Below are 23,617 nucleotides of genomic sequence, written 5' to 3' on the forward strand. Positions count from 1 at the left end.
AATAATTTCTGATGAATTTAAAATTTTACTACACTTTAGGGTCATTATTTCAGGGTCATAATGTTTCTTATTTAATCTTCAAAGCTGATCTTTTGTTCCTCTCGGATAATTGTACCAGAAATAGATAATAAAATATACTCATATTAAATTGACTTAGTAGACAAAAATTCACTGTCTTTCGGTTTTGATGATTTCAACTGCAGGTTGTACTTAAACAACTGTCTTTCAGAAACTAAAGACTAAAATAACTGCATTGTTGTCTCCCTAATTCCTCTGTCTCTCAGACACCCTGCCCTCTGTGTACCTTTATGCTCCACCTGAAGACGAGAGCTGAGGAACTAGAATTGTCCATGTGATAATCAGCCCTCTGTGGGAGACAGTGATTGCTGCAGCTAATACAGAGCTGTAACAACCAGCTCTTAACACTTACTTTCTCTCCAAATTTATAACATTAGAAACCAGTGCCAACAAGCTGGATCAAGGCTGAGAAAATCTAAATGCGTATACCTCTTTCTTCCATTTGATAGGAATCTGCCATCAAATGCAAGTAAACCAGACTGGGATTATTTGCAAGCTATTATTGACTTTTATACACAACTCCACAAATAAGTCTTTTTCTCGTATATTTAGACAGAGAGTGCTAAAGGAAAGAGATGATTTGTGAGGTAACCTGCAGTTATGCTAGGCAGTAATCGAAAACATTTTAAAATATTTGAAATAATATAATTGCTTTGCACTGTGAACACGTACATGAATAAAAGATGTTAGCAGGTGTCCTACTAGTATGGAATCTCATGCTGTTGTATTTATTGGAAATATGTACGCCATCAGCAGATTTAAATTTGTAAAACGTAATCGAAACAGAGAGTTTGAATAAGAAGCTCAGGCTTAAAATCATGTAACTCATTTAAACTGACTTTTCAGTTTAGTAAATTGCAGCTTTTGTATTTCTTTTCTACCTTAAATTTCTTTACTGTTGTTTTAAAAATCATACATATTTTTCAGATTAAAAAGAACTGTCAAAATTTGCAAATTTGTTGCTATCATGTTTAATATCAAACAATTTTATAAATATTTCTAATATTTTTAATTTTTGATGAATAGTATTTAATATATCTGGGTCATAATATTTTTTGGTAATTGCATATTACATTAAAAATTATACTATTACCATCAAAGTACAAAGAAACATTTCCCTAATGTTTCAAGTTCATCAGCAATGTAGATTTTGAAAAGTTGCATTAAAAAACACAGTATTAGCTATTTGTATTTTCTTTACAAATACTTATTGTGGAACTTTTCTGAACCACATCCCCTTTTCTATCACTACCAACACGCCCTTACAACCACTTTTTTTTCTTTGGTTTGAATAAGAACTTGCTAGATTTCCCAGGCTGGGTTTAAAGTTGGGATCTTCCTGCCTCAGCCTTCTAAGATGCTTGGTTCACAGGCATGTGCCACCACTCCTGGCTTGATGTAGGATTTAAATTTTAAGGATTCAGTATAAGAAATAGAGGGGTTTTATTGTGTATTTTGTAGGGTTTTGTTTTGTTTGTTGTTGTTGTATATTTTGAATACAGTCAATAAAGTAAGTCATCTAGAGTGCCATTTGCTTCTCTTAAAAATGTTTTTTTTTTTTTCCTTCTGCTTTTTTATCTCTTCAGGTTTTTGGATTATAGTTATACCAGGCGTAATTTTGAGTCCAGATGGTCATATTTTAATCTATAGGTCTACTGAAGCTTCTTCTCCAGCATTTCATTAATAAATTAAATTAATAAATTGCGTTTATCTGTCCTCTAGCATGTGTTTTAACTTCACGGCCGTTTCCTACCACCACTACCCAGCATGTCCACCTCCCAGTCCCCTCTGCTCCTCCAGATCATGCACACTGCTGTGGAATCTCACTTAGCACTGGGGAGGGAAAAACGGAACGTCGCGAGAGGTTCCCTGGCTGCTCTGGTAGGGGTGGTAGGAAGGTGGCTGGGCGTCCCTCTCCTGCAGCCACTTTAAAACTGCAGCGTCCTGTTGATTCCCGCCTTTTTATCTCCTCCTCCGCCACCATCTGCTTCCACTGCAGCCACGTGCCCTGTCCGGCACCACTGGCAATATCTCCGCCATTCCTTCTCCTCCCCTCGCCCCCACTGTCCTAGCCAAGGCCTTTGCGATCTTGCATTCCATCATCTCGCATTCCCGAGGCATTGTTTAGGTGCTGCCAGAATCGTCTTACTGCTGCTGTTCAGCTCGGACGAGGTTGCTGCCCACAAGAGCTTTGGTTCCTCCTGTTTTGCCACCCATCTTCGCGCTGCCTCACCCTCCTTCCTAGCTAGGGCTGTTACACCACCTCCACGGACACAGCCCACACAGCCCGTGGGTTTGCTTCTTGTTACCTTGAGCGCCTTTGTTGCAGCATTCCTTTTGCTGAGAGCACTTGGTCAGCCTTTTTTGATCCCTGTCCTGTTCGCTGTTTGACACTGCGGTCTTGTGTGTTTGTTCAAATTGAGAAATGCTAGAAGTATAAAGGACGCATCATGTGGTTAAAAAAAAACTAACATTAGTTTGTATATTGACTGAATGTCAAAATACTTTGTGTATAGTGTATTTTTAAAAGTTACTAATTTTATCCATGTCTTTTTTTAATGTAACCGGTAGAAAACTTGAAGCCAGGCATGTTGCTCGCACGGCCTTTTTATTGAGTATGGCTGCCCTCTGTCACCTGCCTGTCTGGTGCAACTCTCCTGGTTACATCTGAGCATGGGTGCCCCTTTCATGAACCCTTCTTGCCCTCTGTCCTATTTCCATTATGTATTTTAGCATTTATTTTATTATCTAAATTAGTACTTCTTACATATTAAGCCTGGAATTATATTTATCGGGAGATAGTATAGTACTGAGCTAAGACTTCAGAATTTGGAAGCAACCTGCCTGGGTTCAATTGCTTTAACACCAGCTTTGTGACCTGATGAAGTGTCATAACCTTTCTGAGCTCCAGTAAAACAACATTTTAAAAAATAGAAGTAATAGTGCCTAAAGAATACGATCAAACAAATCTAGTGGATGCTTAAATTTTAAAAATGTATATAGTAAAAGACGCATTGCCATTAGGCTCCCTAAAACTCCCCGTCCCTTCAGACACAGGTGCGCCACGCCTCCTGCTGCTTTCCAAAACAGATCGGAGGTTCTCTTTCTTGAGTGTCACTGTTGTGAATTGATTCAAAACATTTACAGCTTTCTTAGAGATGTGTTGGGGAGATTATATGAGTAAATATATAATATATAGAAAGCACTCAGAACAGTCTCTGGCACAAAATATACCTGTTTTTCATATCTATCAATATTCCTAACGCTGTGACTGCTGTCACTATTTCTACCACCACAAATACTCCTGCTGGTGTACACCTAACTTACTTCTCAGTGAGGTCTTCTGGAAAAGCTATAGCTTCTTGTGCTTACCACAAAACCATGATTAGGATACTAAAAAGATGTCAACTTTATTGTCAGCGTTAAGTTGAATTTTCTTTGGGAGGTGATCAATACACAACGCATCTCTTCGGTCCACATTTTTTAAAATAGCAATTGTTTTCTCTTTTTTATTAGTACACATTGCTCATATAGAATATTGGGTGGTGTTATGACATTTTCACACTTGCATATAACGTATGTTACCCATTCTTTGCCCCTACTTAAATAAGAAATGATTCCAATACAGGGGAACTACATGACCATATTAAAGTTCCTTCATTAATATGACTGTTTTCCCCTTGAGAACATTTCCTGGATGACACAAGGATGCTCCCAGTCCTACCCTCTCTTCTTTTATAGCAGCCTTTTAGGCTCTCTTAAGACCATGCTTCCCCATTTGCTCTGCTGTCTCGCACCTCTGGATGTTATTCTAGCCACCATCCCTGTTCTAGTGGCAGTGTGCACCTTTCCATTTTGCTCTGAGTCATTTCCTGTGACTTTCTGTTATATTCAATTTATTTGCATCCCCATTTTATAAAAGAATCTTCATACAATTAAAACTGAGGTCTTGTCGTTAGGAGGAGATGGCTTAGGGCATTAAGCAGATGATCTCTGTCTACACCATACTCTGTTGTAGACTTTAGACTTTCAGCTATGGTAAGATGCAGTCATTGTGTTTTAGCCGGTGGGGTTTCTTTGTTTCCTTGTTTTTGATCAGAAATGCAAAATGTCTGCTGTAATTGGGGCTACACATATAGCCGAAGGGGAGTGTAGATTCTACTGAGGTCACACTTTCTTTCAGCTAAGTTAAGCATGTTCCACAAAAGAATGTTCCACACATGTGGCCTTGTCACATGTGTCATAGCCATTAAAACTCTGCCGTGTTTCCTGGTGTCCTTTCTCTCCCTGTGTTATTCCCACTTCTGTCTTTTCTGAGGCTCACCCAGGCCTCCCCCTCCCATGCTCTCCTTTCTGTCACCTCACACCTGGCACTGCTGATCACAGCCCTCTTCACTTGACCGAGGATAGAGATGTTGCTGAATGTGAATTCGCTTCCTTGCCTCTCAGTTGTATGGGTACAACTACCCCTGCTGAATTGCATTCGGCTGTCTTTAAATAAGTCTTCTCCAGTACAGCTTCCTTGCCACCCAGATACCTGGCTAGTAGTGTCAGAGGCACACTCTTGCCATGGGTGTTATTTGTCAACATTCATGTAGTAGTTGTAGTAAAAGACGAAAGTTTGTGTTTTACTAGGTTCTCTGAGATCTTAGCCCAAAACCCTTTGCATATGCAAAAATCATTAATAAAAATATTGTATTAGGTTAGGTTGTCATGTTGTAATTAACCAGTAACAAATATTAATAATTATTGTAAATAATTTCTGAGGATTATTCAGTTAGCAGTCTTGAAACTTAGTGTTTAACTCCTGATTCCTCTGTGCAAATACTTTCTGAACTTCTACCAAATAAACATATCACCCCTTCTTTCTTAGAAGCTCATGTTGATATCTAAGTGTCTTTGTCTGTTTGTGCTACTGTAACAAAATACCTAAGACTGACTCTTCAAACACAATAGAGATGTGATGCCCACAGATCTAGAAGCTAGCAGGTCCTAGGTCAAGGCAGCTGCAGGCTCAAAGTCTGGTGAAAAGCCATTCCTCATGGATGGTGCCATCTGGATGTTTTCACATGTTGGCTGAAGCAGAAAGGCACGAGAGAGTTCTGTGTTCCCTTCAATCTCAAGGGTGCTAATCTCTGGTGACTTGAGCATAATTAAATGCCTCCCAGAGGCTCTGTCTCTGAATGCTGTAGCATTGGAGAGTGAGTTTCAATGTGAATCTCAAAGGGGACGCTGTGATTGAAGCCATAGCACTCTGTGAGCCGACACAGTGTAGGGACTGTTAGTATGGGATCCTTTGGGGTCTTCATAGCTATTAGTTGGATCTGACTTGCATAACAAAGAGGAGTGTCCTGGTGTGTGTGCCGGGCTGTGAACTGATCAGAACTTAGTGTCAAGCACGCTATAGTTCTCTAAATATCCCTCTGTTTCTTTTGCCAAAAATGATGTAATCAGTGCTACTTTTTAGCCCTTGCATGATTTGAGACATGATGTAAAGTGTTAAATATTAACAAGATGTTTTTTTCCTCCCTGTGAGCCACAGGCAAGTTGTGTCTATTAATGGTTCCAGTCTCACGGGGTCTGGTCTCTGCTTCCCTTATTTTGACACCCCTGAACATGAGTGTGATGAAATCTGAGCTTTCGTGAATATCTTTTTGTTGACTATTGGCACAGATATCTTATCTAGTGAGGATTTTTTTCCCTTTATTTCTTTTCCTTGCCATAAAATGATAAATGGGTGGGTAAAGTACTAGGAGCTGAAAATCCTAACCCTGTACCTTCTTCATGGTAAACAAGCTCTGTGACCATGGGTGGGTGGCCTTATCCTCAATGCTCTTGTTCCTTAACATGTGAGAAATAGTTTAAAATGAAGGAGTGAATGAAAAGATAACATGGAATGTATTTGCTTTGCAGTGGTGGCATTATTCAATGGTCTAGAATCTCAGACAAGCCATTATTTCTGGGAAAGTTTTTTGTGGTTTGGTTTGGATTTTGAACAGTTGTATCTGGTACAATGTCCTTCATCAGCCATTTTGTCATTTAAGTTCATATCCTTGGAAAATAGACTGTGAGGATTCAGATCCAGGCTCTGCCACTTACTGCTGCCTGATCTTAGGCAGATTACTTAACCTCTCTACCTCTTATGCCACATTTATAAACTAAAGAAATACTGCAGATGTCATTGACTGTTCTGTGGTGTAAATGAGTCATGTATAAAAAGCACTTCCAAGAGTCCCTTGCACAATAAGTATCCAATACATGTAAGTAGTATTACTTACCAGGCCACATTCACAGAGACTGGGATAAGAAATTACCATTGTACCAAATCAGCAATGAGCTAGTTTACGCAGGACTACTTCTATTTTCTTCCCCAAATGATGACTTTTGGGATTGTGGTAGTACCCTAATGTTCTCTAAAGTAGTGGCTTTGTCATTGAGGTTTCAAGTATTTTTTGGTTTAGGATAGCTTTCACCAGGATGAAAGTGACATTCAAATCTGGCATGGTCGTGCTCACCTATAATACCAGCTACTTGGGATACTGAGGCCGGAAGATGACAAGTTTGAGGCCAGCTGCACAACTTAGTAAGACCCTATGTGGAGATAAAAAGGGCTGGGGATGTAGTTCGGTCATAGAGCACTTGCCTAGCATGCAGGAAGTCCTGAGTTCAATCCCCAGTACATGAAGAAAAGGAGAGAACAAGGGAGGTAAAGAAATGATGCTCAGTGCTGCTTGCTGGCTGTGTCCGAAAGTCGTGGGCAGCAGCTCTGGTGGCCAGGCCAGAACTGGGTGACTCAGAATCGGGAAGAGTGAGGATGTCCTGTGAGTCAGTGGAGCCAGTGAAGAGTGTCAGAGCACTGCTGCGTGGCAGGGTGACGGGAAATGACCACAGTTGACAAGCCAGCCAGGCATGGTGTGAACCAGAATGGAGTCAGTCTTTTTTCAAGCTAGAGACTTAGTGCAGTTGAGGATCCCAGAGGCAGTGTCATAGAAAGTGACAGGCCTTTGACAAAAGCCGCAGTGACTAATGAGCAGGCACCATGAGCATGAGTTTCCATTGGCAGGGGCTCCCGGACACCTGCTGCCTCTGCCCCCTCTCTGGAGGCCACAGTGGGGCAGTTTATCATGTCCAGCTCATCGACCACTTCAGAATGCTGGGATTCATCCCCTTCAACAGAGAAGTGAGCACCGGCCATCCAGAACAGAGTGAAACCTGCTTTTCATCCGCTCCGCACAGATCCTGCCCTAATTTCCAGGACCAGGCTGGTCCTTCCCCCCAAATTTTCACTGCAATTTGTGCCTAAACTCAGGTTATTTAATGTAACCATCGACCCAGCCTCAACATTCTGTTAGTTCTAGACATGGAAGTTTAAGGTGAAACAAATTAGTTAACTGATTACATGTTTTTAAAAAATTCATGAGAAATGATGACAGCATAAGCAACACAAGTCCATCTCAGAGTCGAATTTCTCACTAGCATCCTTCTCTAAAGTGTCCCCAAAAGGAATCCAGTCATTTAAAAAGCCTTGAGACCCCACCACCACGCATCCCACTAACTTAAACTCTAGGGCTTTACAAAAACGTACTGAGATTGACATCAAGTGGCACAGGATTCATTAGTAAGAGGTGAATGAAGCCTGTTACTTTACTGAATGCATTTGTTTGGTCCACATCTTTCCCTGGTTCTCCTTGGCGAGTCACTGACACTGGCAGGCAGGCACTTTTAGTGCGCCTCCCTGGGGAAACGTGCACAGGCTTGGCCCAGGTGCTCGCAGTTCATCAGGCAGCAGAAGATAGCGGTGGTGAACCTATGGCAAGCCAGCCACCTAGGGTTGCCATCACTTACATAAGACAAGGACACAGATGGGAGAGAGCCAAGCAGACCATGATGGGACACAAAGGAGGACGTGAGGGAATTAAGATGCTAGGAAAAAATCAAGGAAAATGTCATCAGAGAAGCAGGCCGTTTGGGACAGGTGCTAATAGACTGTACAGTGAGCTTGCTCAGAGAGGGATACTAGAGTGCCACGCACCACTGTTCCTCAATCACCCTGGAGTATGCCTCGAGAACTTGCTAAAAGTCAGCCCTGGGCATGGTTGGCTCAAATCTCAGCAGATGGGAACTTTCTGGCTCTGTGGACCGTGTGGTCTCTGTTGCAATTGTCACAGCTACTCAACTCTGTCTTGTATAAGAAGATTCCATAAACAATATCTATCAGAGTGGGTGTGGCCATGCTCCAATAAAACTTAATTTACAAAATAAGCCCAGCTAGACTTGGCACATGGACTGTAGTTTGCCAATCCTTGGTATGATCAGGGTTAACTGTATTTAAAATCAATCAAAAGAACAGCAGAATAGAGTTCAGTTAATAAGAAATAAGGTGATGAAAATAACTATATGATTTGATTTAGTGGATTTTATCATATTCATTATATAATTGGGGCTCTTGACCCCTCTCTTTTTATGTGTGTGTGTCTATACCCACATATGCATATACGTAGTATCTATTCACACATGCACATATACATTCACTCCTTTTTGTATGTATCTGTATTCACTATTTGTGATGCTATTATACAAATTATACTTCAGGATGGCTTAAGATTTGAAGTGTAGTATCTCTGAGTGCCTTTTCTTGATGACCACATATCTATTAAAGGTAATAATTTGCCTGATTTCTTATTAGTAATGAAATGAATATTAGAGGTAACAATATTATGCCTGTATGATTTTATAAATTATTCTTTCTGAGATCTGATGTTTAGTCACCTTCCAATTATATTTTCCAATTGACGAATGCTATGATCTGGGTCTCAATCTCTGAAATTTCAATAAGTGGTTTCTTTCAAAGTTTAATTTCAAAAGATTTAAGAAACTTAACCAACTTTGTAGTTTTTGCCCTGTCCTGATACTCATTTAATTGGTTCTGCTAATGTGAATGCCCTTTCAAATATGAAAAAATAAAGCAAGAGGGAAAAGTTGATTATTTCTATAATTGGATTTTCTCTTGAATAAAATGATTTTACCCACTTTATCTTTCTGACTTCAGGGACGGGGGTGGGGGACCAGCTTCCTTTTATCCAGTAGTCAGACGTAGACAGAAGAAGGTATAGTCTGTTCCAAGGTATCAGGATGGTGTATTGGTTTTGGTTGTAATTAATTACTGATGCTGAATGAACTCTGGCCCCTGCTTTCATTCCCAAATCTAAATTTCCACTGTTTGCAAAATAATTCCATCCAGGAAGAATTCTAATTACTTTAGTAATTATCATCTTATCTCTAAATGGAATTCAGACATTTGCTGCAGTTTATGAATGTTAGAAATGTTTCATTTCCTTTTCACCTTGAATAACAGAAAAAATACACATTACTGAATCCAGCTTCATTGAACCTTATAATTCATGTTGCCATAGAAACAGAAAAATTCATATAAGAATTGTATTAACAGCACCACAGATAGTAAATACCTTCAGTCTAACCAGCACTGTCATAAAATGATTTAATAACATAAAAATTCTGTAAATTTAATAAGATTCTTTTAAAATATTATAACAGTATTATCCAGTATGCTTACTTTTAATTTTTAAAGCAATATCTTTAGTTTTATGTAAGGCTTTGTGCTTATTCCAAAACATTTGCTATGGAGTGCAAGCATGGTGTTACAGGATGAAAACTTACTTAACCTAGTATTTGCTTAATTTTTAGTTAACAGTGATGATTCATTTGATTTTTGCTTGAAACCAAACTGTATTTTGGGCTCTTACCAGCTTTAAAACTGTAATTGATGAAACTAAATTCTTTGATATTATTTCTTGTTGTCTCCACCTTTGTGTGTGTATATGCACATGTGCGTGCGTGTGTGTATGTGTGTGTTTATTTGACAATCACTTTGCTTTTTCTGAGAAATTGTTTTCCTATACATGCAATTGTTTTTTACTACTGGTATTTAACAAGGTTTATTGTTTTGTCACTTTATATTCTGTTCTCTCAGAATATCCAGAAACTTGCAACACATTAGCAAATCATTTGACATTTTATTATACATTTTTCATTTCCTTATGTCATACATATTACTTGTTTTACTTCCAAAAAGTAAAATTGTACCAAATTTAACAAAATGGCTCATTTATACATTTTTAGCTTATTAAAATAGTTTTATTTCTTCTAAAACAGAATAACTATTCTCAATTAGATCATTTTTTTTCTCAGGGTCTTTGAAAAGCTACCTTGATTACAGATACCATGTATAACTAATGTATTAATTGTGTATTAGCATGCATATTTTCCCTAAAATTTGAAAGCAGTTTCTTCAAGTAAACTCTCAAATGGCCAGATTTTTTATGTGTTCTGCCATGAGAGTGGTCACATTGATATACATAAAGCGATACACTTGTATTCTTTTTTTTTTTTGTATTAACTTTCCAGACAAGTAAACTTGACCTTTTGTGCATATCTTTTTATTATTAGTTTCTAATTCTTTACTTTATCCTGAGAGAATACTGTGTGCACAAATGTCTCAATTAAAGTAGCAGCATAAGATCATTGATGAATCTGATAGTTTTGGTTAGGGTCCCTTCAAGAAGAAACTATACTAGCTTTTTTTTAACAAAGAATATTTAACTTACAAAATCATTTATATAGTTATTAGAAAACCTTAGTTTTCTTCCTCTTTGAAATAACAGTAATTGACAATAGAAACTGATTTTACACTTGTTAAACTATATGAAATTGATGATATTTGATCTTTTTTTTATTTGCCCCCAAAGTAGTATCATTTCTCTTTAATACATTCTATTATGTTTATAATATGCAGATGATTATTTTAACTCAGATTAGTTAGGTACCTTATCTTTGGTATTTTAAATAAATAAATATACCTATCTCTATCTCTAGAGCTATCTCTAACTGACACAGTCAATGGTTACCTTTTGACTTATAATCTATTCTTCTAATACTTTTGGTTGACTCAAAACACTCACTGAAATACTAACCTTAGGTGCATCACAGGTGCATCTGTCTTTAGGAATCAGAAGAAAATTAGTTTCTTTTCCCCCTAAAAAATGCATCCAATTTTGTATACAGTCTTAAGTTTTGTTTGAACTTAAAAGGTAAGTAAACCTTAGGGTGACATAAGGAAGAAAAAGGGTGCTGTTAGTTTCATTTCTTTTTCATTCCTTTAATCCATATTTGTTATAATCATGCTTCCCTGAAGTAGCAGACTTTCCCATGCCACCCTCTCCTGAGTTTACAGTGAGATACTGAGTCTGGAGCCTTCAACAGTAAATACCATCGGCAGAAACTGAATGGGTGATGGACGGAGGAGCAGTGAATGGACTTCAGAGATAGATAGATATTTATCCATTTGAACAAAATTTCCAAAAAAATGTGTACAGAACTGCTATTTAAACTCTGTTAATCACTTTTTTAAAGAAAGGATTTGTCTGGAATTGATTTCATTTTCAGCTTCTATGGACCTGATCTATTAGTGCAATAACTTTTAACATAATGAACTTTCAGAAAGAAAGTGCTATAATATATATAATACTCCATTTATTAGATATTTTAGGACTTTTATTAGGATTCATTGCCAGAATGTTATTCTCATCTAGAGCATTTAAAAATCTCTTACACTTTACACATAAACTAACTCACCAAATGTCATTGTCTTCCAATTTTAGTTAATATTGCTGGTGATAAGGAAAATCAAACTGGCCGTGTACTATAAGCTTTTTCAGAATACCCTCTTCTATTCTGATTATATCTCCTTCTGTCACTTTCTAGTACTTGTGTGTGGCACCAGGTGACATAAAATGTGAGCAGAAATACGGATCAAGGGTGTGGCAGAGGGGCGAGCCCGGGTTCCAGGCAGCTGGTGCAGGTTAGATTCTTAGGAGCCCTGCTGCATGCCGTCTGCTGCTTCAGATGCTTTGCTTTCATTATTTCACTTAATCGTTCAACATCCAGGATGGGATGTAGGTTTGTTCCGGCTTTGCACAAGAAGACCCTGAGGTTTAGATCAGCGCGATAATGTGTGACAAGCAGGCTGGTAACTGGGGGCCCACGCTGCCTGGTTCTGCATACCAGTTTCTTTCTTCTGTTGTTATTGCCAGTTCCTCCTTCTGAGCTGTGTGCAATTGGCAGTAAATGTGCCCACCGATTTCTTGCTAAGTGATGATAATGACAACAGGAAAGTTTCTTAGGAAAAATAAATTTAACCAGTAGACACTTAGGATTTAAGGTGCCTCCATAGTCTGAAGACAGTATTGTAAAGAACCCAGAAGGGACTGGAAAGTTTGATTCTGAATCCCTGTTTCATCAGCAGTAATCTGATGACCTTACGTAAATCTCTTAACTTCTTCAGACCATAACTACCTTTTCTTTAAAATATTCTTTTTTTAATACAAGCAAGTTTTACTGTGTTGCAATGAATTGTTCTACAAACATTATTATTAATAATGTTTTGTTTTGTTTGAACTTAAGATTAGCCAACACTTGTAGAATGTAAGTGAAATGAGAACATCTAAGAAATAGGTACGGAAGAGTGACTGGCTGGGGAGTGATACAAGCTTCAGATTAGACCCTGCTGTACGATGTTCCAATTCTGTAACTATGAGTGATTCTGTCTCTGTCTCTATCTCTCTCCCTCCATCCCTCTCTCTCTCTCTGTGTCTCTTTCTTTCTCTCTCTCTCAAGTTTATTTCTCTAATGATATTTTAACCATTTGTCATGGAGACTGAAATAGAATCTATCTTATAAGATTATATTAAATAAAATCATGGTTGTGGACCTACTCCCTGGTACTTAGTGTTTCTATAATAAATGAGAAGTATCATCATCACTCTGACAAGGTTACCTTCATAACAACTAGTGCACTTTAAGCACTGTGTGGCAGGTGCCATCTTAAGCAGTGTCTCGTTTATCTTACCCATGAATACTTGTTACTAGGCCTTCTGCACGAGGATATTGAAGCATACTAAGCTATATATCTTGCCCAAGAGCACATGGCTAGTTAAAGATAGAACATCTTTTAGGGAAATTTTTTTCTCCCAGCTATTCTTGTTAAAAAGATTAGGAACAAACTCTTAAGCCCATATTATGTACTCTTTCTTGTCCTAATGATAATGGCTTTTTAATCATCCTGTAAAGTTTGGGTTCTTTCTGGTTTTTGCCCAGGTCACTTAAGATTGTTTCTCACAAAATTATGAAAATAAATTTAAGATTTGCTGAAGAGTTTTGACTTGCAAATATTGAATCCTTTCTCCTTAAGTTTCCTCTTTCAGCATAGATAAAATCATTCCTTGTTGTCATGTGATTGCATTGGAGAAATAAGTCTAAATCTTTAATCTTTGATTTCACACTCTGAACAGAATTCCTCGCAGTCTTCCTTGCCTTTAACGGCTTTGCCTCTTGCCCTCTTTGTCCTTACTTAATTCCTTTGACTACCTGTCAAAAGTTCAACTATTGAGAGTTCTTAGAATACATTATGGAGAGTTCTTGCCTTCCTTGGGTCTTTAGAAAGCTTTGTTTCTTCCTGCTTTTAACAGATTTATCTTGGATGTAGTATAGACAGTATACACTGTTAACCCATTATAAGCATATTGTTTGATAGAGGCAACAAAGATGATGGATAGATAACAACAGGCTACAGAGGCTCCCTGAGATAGTCAACTTAGAATTCAACATAATACAGAGCGGGGAGCCCCAAACAGAGGGAGATGAATTCTCTCGTCCCAAGAAGAAATTAAGGTGAGAAGAACCAACCAAACATATAGTCCCGGGCTATTATTGGAACAGCTAAAGGTTCAGTGTTTCGGCCGCAGCAGTAACTTGCCAAGCAGTCTGAGGTCCCACCACTTGGACTCACCAGAGGCGCAGTTACACTGAGATTGGGGGGTCGGCAAGCCGAACAGAGAGCTGAGTCGGCAGGGTGCCTGCATCGACCTGTAGTGAGTGACAGGAGTGGAGCCATTCCACAGAAAGGGGGGCTCCAGCGGACAACATTCTGGGACCGGACAAGACTGGCATACTTACATACTTACATACTTTGAAATAAATTAAACTGCTTCTTTTAAATATTTACTAGTATGTCACTAATTCATAGTAATCTGTTCCCCACTGCATATTATCAGTCCATGTTTTGTATTGATTATCAAATACACACACAGTTTGAACATTCCTTTCCTTAACCTTTATTATGATTCATTTACAGGTTTGTCTTTTCTTTTTCAGTGGACCTTAAGGCCAAAGTAAGCAGGTGTTGCATAAATCTGAGCTCAACTGAAATAAAACAAGGATGGGGAAAAATCGTTCAGGGACTTTCCTTTGGGAATGCCCCATCATCTATTGCCAAGTTCATTCCATTTCATAGATTATTACAATAACCAGTTTTCCTAGTTTCTGTAGCATTTCTCATGCAATTTCCAAAACTGATTGATTCATTGATTTAATTTCCTGGGGAATAGACTTATCTCATTATCTGTTGTTGTATATTACTTTTTTTTTTTCTAATGTGAATTTGTTTTCCTCAGGAGTAGTTAAAAGGCAAGTGTAAAACTAGCTAATTGAAAATTATTTACATATTTTTTTCTGTTCCACATGCCTTAGTCTAGAAAAATAGTCTTACAACTTACAATTTTTATGATTTTTTAAATGCAATTTTGATATTTATTTTAAAGAAAAAATTTGTTTTATCATGAAATTTTTTAAGTATAGTATTATTTTTCCAGCTGAATGTTGCCACTGTTCTATTTAACATCACAGAGATAAGTTCTCTGGAAATTATGTTACTCATTAAAGTTTAGTCTAATAGCTAAATGAGACAAAGTAGAAATCAAAAATGAATTGTTTTCTAAAATTTTCCATACTTCTCTCACACAAGATGTAAAGTAAAATGCATAGTGGCAAAAGCTGCTGTTTTCAGAAAGCCTCTTCTATTAAGAATGCAGTAGTTTAATTTTTGTCTTTAGTGCAGATTTTTTTCTCTTGATTCCCAAACTGATAGTATTTATCCATAGTATACTGCACTTAGATGGTAGGAAAATTGATATTTGTATGATTATTATATGGTCTGTAATATTTTTCCTTCATAGATTGAGACTAATGACTGAATTTTTGAATACTGCTAATGTCATTCTGTTATTGCCACTTTGTTAAAATTCAAGAGAACTTTGTAATAATAGCCAGAGAGAAATGACTCCTAAAATGCCAACATTTCGGCTTATGGAAATCAAAAGCAACTGGGCATAGTGGCACACGCCTATAATCCCAGCACTCAGGAGGCTGAGGCAGGAGGACTGCCAGAAATTCGAAGCCAGCTGAGGCTACACAGTGAGTTTTGGACTAGCCTGAACTATATAGTGAGACCCTGCCCCCTCAACCTCCCCCAGAAAATAAGAAAAAAACAAAAAAACAAAGGCAACTTTTGGCCCATCACTCTATGATAAAAGGCTTTAATGCCTTACTCTTAAAAATGCAGCAAGAATTACTATTGATGATGGAAAATCTCAGCCATGAAATGAAATATACCCAAGTAAGAGAACCTGGAGGAAAGAGGTATAATGCTGTGAACAGAAAATCTGGGACAAATTTTGATTAGTATCCTTGGTAAAGAAGAAATATGTGTTGTATCTGGAAAACAAAAACAGGATAATAGCAAAATGAAAACTGAAGAAAAACACAGAATTTTAAGCTGTAAGATTTAATTAATTTTTTAACTAGAAACTTGGAAGATATACTCAATTACATTTTTCAGAAAGTAGAATAAAAAGACAAAGATAGAAAACAGAAGAAAACTGAGAATTGACTCAGTAGTCTCAGAATTCAAACAAAAGGAGTGTCTGACAGGCGCCTATGATCCCACCACGCACTTGGAACCCTGAAGCAGGAGGACCCCTGCTAGTTCAAGGTCAGCTTGGGCTGCCGAGTGAGTTCAAGACTGGCTTGAACTACATAGTAAGACCCTGCCTCAAAAAAAAAAAAAAAAAGAAAGAAAGAAACAAAGAAAGAAAGTTTTTTAAATAATGTAATAGTTTCCTAGACTGTAAAGACCATGCTCTCCAGATCGTTCTGTATACGAATATTTAGACTTAATACAAGGCATATTGTTATAGACTTCAAAGGAATTAAAGATAAAGTTGATATTCTGAAGCTTTGCAAAAAGAAAGTGGTGTAATACATATAAAGCCATGTATGGGGCTAGGTGTCTAACTCAGCATATGTGAGGCACTGAGTTCAGTAGCCATGACCATCTACAGGAAAGAAAGAGGCGAACATCAAAGTAAACACAGACATGATATTGACAACTTTGCCAGCTTAAACAATGGAAGATAGCAGAATTGTGAGCGATAGCCTCGGAGTGTTAGCACAGCCCTACTGCCAGTCAGTTGTGTGGTTACAGATGTGCTCAGACTGTTAAGACCTAACAGTACCGTGCTTGCAGTGCAAGTTCACTGCAGCGGGGGAAGTTCTTCAAGAATTAAGAGGATCCAGGATCCAGGAAAAAGTGTTGAACAAAAGGAGACTAAAGAGCACAACCCAAGGATAATAGCCAGTTAATAGTAAAAAAAAAACTTACACACCTGAAGAAAGGAGAAAGAGGATTTCCAGAAAGGAAAATCTTGATTTGTTTTTTTTCTCTGCAGTGAGCAATATCTTTGCAGCTGTACCACTGAAGATACTATTAATTCAACTGGAAATTGTGTGCTCATTATGTTGGTGAGAGAAGGGTTCGATTACTTTAAGAGCTAAATCTCACTTATCATAGTAGAGTAGTCAGTAAATGTTGCCTAAAATTTAATAAATCTAGAAACAAGAGAGTAAGCATCTATTTTTAAAAATAGAGAGGAAAGAATAAAGGAACATCTGTAAGAATTAAAAATGGAAATCTTTGAGTATGATAAGGAGCAACTGTTTTTCTTTTTAAATGTTTAGTATTTTGGGCTTTCGCAACTTATCTCTTTGCTAAAAATAAAACGTAATTTTGAAATTAATGGTATTTGAATTGTCTGGAAAATAGAATAATTATGGATTGTTGTCAGCTTTTTATATTTTTGTCTGTTATTTTCTAGAGTTCCTGGAATAACCATTGCTACAGATATTATCTGTGGTTTTCCTGGAGAAACAGATCAGGATTTTCAAGAAACAGTGAAACTTGTTGAAGAGTACAAATTTCCAAGCCTCTTCATTAACCAGTTTTACCCAAGACCAGGAACTCCTGCTGCAAAAATGGAACAAGTTCCAGCCCAAGTGGTGAGAAATTTTCCTTATGAAGTATTAGTTTATGCCAACTTCTATAAAAACCCAGCAGGATTATATGGCGAGCACCACTTGTTCAGGGTGTAACCCTTCAGCTACAAAATACTTGGAAAATTTGCAATGGGGAAGCTGCGGAACAGTTAAAAGCTGCTAAATGTCATCTTTTTCTTCTTTTCAGGAGTGAGGTTTAGATACCACCATGGAAAACAAAAACTACAAATTACTAGGATTTGCCTGGATATGTAAAATAGGTTTTTAGATGTTTCAAAATTCACAATATATCTGAACATAGACTAGGGGTGTTACTTAGTGGTAGAGAGCTTGCCTAGCAGGCAGAAGGCCCTGGCTTCACCCCGCAGCACTGAAAAATAAACTAGCATATACAATTAAATTAATGTCTAGAGCAAAGAAGTTTCATGTTTCCCTGCTTCTTAAGAGCTCTTATCATAAGCTGGAAGTCTCATGGTTTTCCTACTTCTCCAACAGAGAGATTTGATGGCTGCCTCTTCACCCATCTATGTCAAATGTGTGTTGTATTCACATGGAGCCTCAGTTTACTTTCCTCTTTTCAGGTTCACAGGTACAGTGGCATAACACGACTCGAATGAGTGTGAATAAGCCTGGGATCTAGTAAGGCAAACTGCTTCCCAGGATGCCTCAGAAATTAATGGTCTCAAAATAAATATCCATTTCTAGATTCATTGAGTGAACATGAGAAATTGTAAAAATAGCTTCAAGAAGATTTCTAAATTGTTTATTATTGGAGCTATGATGTATTTCCAACAAAATTCACTCTTTTCAGTGTATAGTCCTATGCATTTTGACAAATGCATACAGTAGTATAACCCATATTACATTTGAGGTGTAGAAAAGTTTCATCAGCATGCCTAAATTCCTGTTCACCTTTCTGTATTCATCTTCTCTTTTTATCCTTAACTGCTGATATGCTTCCTCTCATACTTCAATCCATTGTTTCTTTCCTCTTTTTTTTGTTCTGGGGATCAACCTTACGACCTTGTGTTTGCCAGGCACTTATGCCACTGAGCTAAATCCCCTGCCCTAATCCATTGTTTCTTAAAACTTTGCTTCTCTATAGTTTTTTGTACTAGAGCAGCAAAGTAATGCTTTATTGTTTTCCATATACAAATCTTACCATCATTTACAGCAGTTGTACATTTTCATGAAGTAAATGCTCAGGTGTAACCAGACAGAGAGATAGAACCTTATTAAGTAAGACAGAGGTCGTATCATGCTTTCATGGATGACTATGTCTCCCATCCCCAAAGAAACTACTTTCCTTCATTTGAACACTGTGCATTAGTGTTTTAAACTAAATAGAACTGAACAAATTTATCAGTGTTTAAATTTTGTTTTCCTTAACATTATGTTGTTGAATCTGCTGTATTTTTGAAATTCACTGCAGTTGATCGATTTCCTTGCTATCTCGTGTTCCATTACATGCATACATCATGATTTATCCATCCCAGTAAAGGAGAAATGGACAGTTTTAACATCCTAATACTAGTGATGCTACTTAAACAGCTGTCAACAAACTTGTTTTTATTGTTTTTCAATGGTGTGTGAACATTTTAGCTGTGTAGCTAGCAATATAATTGCTACATCGTAGAAAATGCAGTTGAGATACTTCATTAGAGACTGCCAAGTAGTTTTCTCAAATAGTTGAATAGTTTACATTCCTAAACATCAATGCATAAAAATGCTAAATTCTCCACATAGTTGCTAGCACCTGGCCTTGTTATACTTTTAAAGTTAATGCACTCGTTCTGATGGTGATGTAATGTAATCTAGTTGTGGTTTTTATTTCCCTGTAACTAGTGTAACAATATGCTTATTGTCTATTTGGATATCCTTTCCCAGAAGTACTTACTCAGATCTTTTGCCCATTTACCACCTGACTTTTAGTTTGATTTATTCCTCAGCCCCTGACTTATGGAAGTTATGTATGTACTATGGAAACAAGTCATTTGTAGGTCATGCTAATTTAAATTTTTTGATTCTTTCTGTAAACAGTTTTTTTTATTCTCATACTTTTTTGAATACTAGACTTTCCTAATGACAATATAGTATAGATTATTTTATTTTCCTTTTTGTATTTGTGTGCTGTGTGAGAAATATCTACTCCTTCCACACCATCATGAAGGTACCCTTCAATGTCCTGGTCAAGAAGTTGTACCAGTTTGCCTCTTACCTTTATATCTCTGATCCAACCAGGACTCATTTTTTATTTAAGGTCTGAGGAGTGTTTGAGGAGTAAGGAAAAGTCAAGGAGTTGATGTTTTTCCCCCTGTGAAGGTGTCCGTTTGAGTCAGTCACTTACCTCCCTGCTCTGCTTGATTACCTTTATAATAAATTGGGTGTCTGAACCTGTGTAGGTCTTTCCAGGGGCTTTCTTCTGATCCTTTGGTCTGTTTGTTAATCTTACTAACAATCCAAAAGATTAATTATCATAACTTTATAGTAAGTCTTACTAACAGCAGTATAATTATTTCGGCTGATTTTTCTTGAAAATTGTTCTATTTTTTATTCCTTTGCTTTTCAAAATCTGGCAAATTCTACCTGAAATCATGCTGGTATTTTAATAAACTTGGGTAGTAATTCTGTTGATCAACTCGAGGGCAGTTAACACTGAAATCAAGTTTTCTCCTTTTGAATGAAGTATGTTTCTTCATTTGTTCTGATTTTCAACTTGTATGGGTAATGTTTTATAGTTTTCTGTATACAAGTTCTCGCATGTCATTTAAAGTATTAGATTTATTCTTGCATAGCTTCTTTGATGCTATAAAAAGATTTTTATTTTTCATTATTGCTATGTAGAAGTGTTACTAAAATTACATGCATTAATTTACTTGGTATTTCTAATAGTTTTTTTTTTTTTAAGATTTTGTTTCTCGAGGCTAAGGATTTAGCTTAGCAGCAAAAGCACCTGTCTGGCAAGTGCGAGGTCATGAATTCGATCCCCGGTACCCCCCCCCCCAAAAAAAAGGGAAAAAAAAGATTTTGTGTCTCTACATTTTCTGTATATGTAGTTAAGTAATCTGGTAGTTAAAGTTTCCTTTTTTCTTTTTCTTATCTTATTATTCTGGACAAAATATCCATTACACTGATGAATAGAATTATTCATCTTTGCTGTCTTTCCAATTAGAAGGAAAAATTTTCATAATTCTACATTAAGTATGTAAGTTAGCATAGTAGCATGAGGATTTGAGTTCTTTTCTATTTCCTCAGAGTATGTGTATGCAATTGCACAGGTATGTTTTCATGGTGAATAGTACTGAAATTAATCATATCTTTTTGTTTCATTTATTAAAATAAAGATATATTGTGGATTTTGGTCCAAGTCTGTTAATATTGTGAACTATGATTTTTCAGACTTTAAATCAATGTCCCATTCCTAGGATAAAGTTTTTGTTTTTGTTTTTTTGGTCAAAGTTTTTTGAGCACTTGCTTGGTAAGTGTGAGGTCATGAATTCAATCCCCAGTACAAAAAAAAAAAAAAAAAAAAAGGCAATTTTGACATATAGTTTCTGTTTTCTTGGTATATTTTGTGGAGAATTTTTGTGTTTTGGTTCATGGATGATAGTGATCTTACGGTTTTCCCACAATACCTTCACTTTGGTGTCAGAGTAACATTGACCTCATGGAATGAGTTAGGAAACATTTCTTCCCCTTCATTTTTCTGGAAACGTTTGTAGAGTTGAAGGGATTGTGTTATAGAGGCATGATCTCCAGTAATACTCTCGGGCTCTCACCCGCTTGGCTTCCTGGCTGCCATGAAGTGAGCATTTTTCCTCCACGGTACTCTTTTGTCATGATGTTTCTGCAGCACCACAGGTCTAAAAACAGTGGAGCCTGCTTACCTTACACCAGAACTCTGAAAGTTATAACCCAAAGTAAACCTTTCCCCGTTAGATTCTTTTTCTCAACTGTTTTGTCAAGGCAATGGAAAGCTGACTAACATGACAGGAAAGGTTTATTTTGGCACATAGTTTCACAGCTTCCGGTCCATATTCAATTAGCCCATTGCTTTTGGTCTTGTGAAAAGGCAGTCAGCCATGGAAAAGGCTGTGTGGTAAAAGAGGTTTCTTACCTCCTGACAGCCAGGGAGCAAAAGGCAGTAGGAGTGTAGGCTCCCAACATCCTCTTCAGCTGCGTACCACCAGTGACCTAACTTCCTCTCACGACACCCCACCTTACAGGTTTCACCACCTCCCCATAGTGCCGCAGGCTATTGACCAAACTGTAGTAATGTCCTTTACAGAATAGTCAAGATCCAGTCAATAGTAGACTGCTTAAAATGCAGACTTTGGGCCTCATGATGACACCTATTCCTTCATAGTCTGTGTCTCCAGGTGATTTTTCAAGTACTAATTCATTGATCCTTTCTGGATCTGTTTTTAATCTCTTAGGAAATCTATGAGATTTCTATATTATTTAGTTTACTTTCTACTTCTGGAATTATTGTTTGATTTGTTTTCATAGATTCTAGTGTCCTGATTACATGCATTTGGTTTTCTTTTATATTTAACTCAGATGTCTTAAAGTCTGCTTGGAATTCTCTAATGTCTACATCTAATGTTGGTCTGTTCTTTTGATTTGGGTCATTTGTCTCTCTGTCCATGTATCTGATAATTTTATATTGAATGATGATCATTGTTTCTAAAACAAAAACAAAAAATCCTATAGATTCTAGCTCTAACATATCTTCTTCTAGAAGTCATTTAATATTCCTTCTGCCAGATAATAAGTACTGATTATTTTAATTTGATAATGATTTTTGAAACTGATGTTTAGTCTTTCTAAATGTCGGTTGTTTTCTGGCATGTTCTTAGTTTTTTAATGCAACTAGTGGTGTGCTGGCAAGTATTCATCAGCTGATCCATAAGTTAAGGATTCAGACTTGTAGCATTTGTCACTTTCCACAGTCTAAACAGGTTTCAAACTATGTGACATCACTGAACCTGGAACTAGGAAGAAATGCGCACAGTCAGCTTTTCCTGGTAGAAGCTGATCTAATATGCCACCGGTGTAGCTCTTCTGGGTCCCTGATAATGCTCTGTGGTGTAAGCAAACCTTTCCTTGTGGCCAGTCCCCAGTGCTCATTTGTGTCTCGCTTAGGCCTCTCAGAATGTCTCCGGTCTCACACATACTTTTCTGCTTGGCTACTTAGTCCTTAGCCCTTGCTTCCAAGGTGGTAAATGCACAGAAGGGAAAAGTAACTCCAAGGATATAGCTCTTTGTCCCCTTCTCTCTGGGACTTCCCCCCCCCCCAAGGGATTGCAGTCATGCTCTTGTGCTTGCCAGGCAGGTGCTTATGCCACTGAGCTAAATCCCGGCTGGGATTCTTATTCTTCAAGTCTTTACTGCCTCAGTAGATTTTTAGTTGACAAGTAAGACATATGGTGAATTGTATTCACCTTTTCTAATTGCCCTTCACAAAAACATTGGCCTGATAAAACTAGTTAATTTTAACCACACCTGGAACCCACTGTACAAAAAACTCAGTCAGCTTTCAGATGCCTTTTTTGTCTTGCCGGTATCTTCTAAACATAGTGCCTTAGCATAGGAAAATAAATTTTAAAAGATTTCATTTTTAAAAGCTGTTTTAGGTTAACAGCTAAATTGAGCGGAAAGTACAGGAGTTCCCCACTTACTCCCTGCTCTCACACGTGGCCAAGCTCTCCCAACATCCCTACCCAGGTGGTGTGTTACAGTTATGCTCAGTGAACATATATTGGCATATCATTTTACCCAAAGGCCATAGTTTACATTAGGATTCGTTGTTGATGGTATACATCTGTGAATTTTGACAAGTGTCTAATGATACATGTTCACCACTGTAGTACACTATTGTCAGAATGGTTTTTGATTACTATCAAATGTCTGTGTTATATGTATTTAACTCTCTTGCTCCAACCCTCGAGAGTCACAGGCCTTTTCCCAACTCCATAGTTTTGCCTTTTCCTTAATGTCTTACATTTGTTAACATGTAGTAGGTAGCTCTCTTGGTTACTTTACTCTCATTGCTGGGACAAAGTACCTGATTATTGTAATCCCAAATATTGTATTCAGTCGTCCAAGTATTGTAATCCTCTTTCTTGTTTTCCTCACAATCCAGAAAGTTATATTTGTAATCCCATTAGACATTACTGGAATCACAGCAAGTTAATTCCAGTCTACCACCACCAATGCAACCCATGGCAAGAGTCAAGACACCAAGACATGTTCCAAGTTAAGGGCAGCCAAGGGATCCTAAATCCAATCCCCA

The 23,617-nt window shown here is 37.4% G+C and overlaps 1 protein-coding gene across 4 annotated transcripts in view; it reads left to right on the forward strand.

The window, feature by feature from the left end:
• The window catches only part of Cdkal1 (CDK5 regulatory subunit associated protein 1 like 1), a 596,983-nt gene that overhangs the window by 434,636 nt on the left and 138,730 nt on the right, over positions 1-23,617 (forward strand). For all 4 annotated transcript variants that reach the window (XM_063259948.1, XM_063259947.1, XM_063259950.1 and 1 more), the window contains exon 11: positions 17,145-17,325. In XM_063259948.1, coding sequence (XP_063116018.1) covers positions 17,145-17,325 — 181 coding nt within the window. The remainder of the gene's footprint in view (positions 1-17,144; positions 17,326-23,617) is intronic.

Source organism: Cavia porcellus, unplaced genomic scaffold, assembly GCF_034190915.1.
Source record: "Cavia porcellus strain 051 isolate PalLab524CR breed Dunkin Hartley unplaced genomic scaffold, mCavPor4.1 scaffold_13, whole genome shotgun sequence".
Taxonomy (NCBI): domain Eukaryota; kingdom Metazoa; phylum Chordata; class Mammalia; order Rodentia; family Caviidae; genus Cavia; species Cavia porcellus.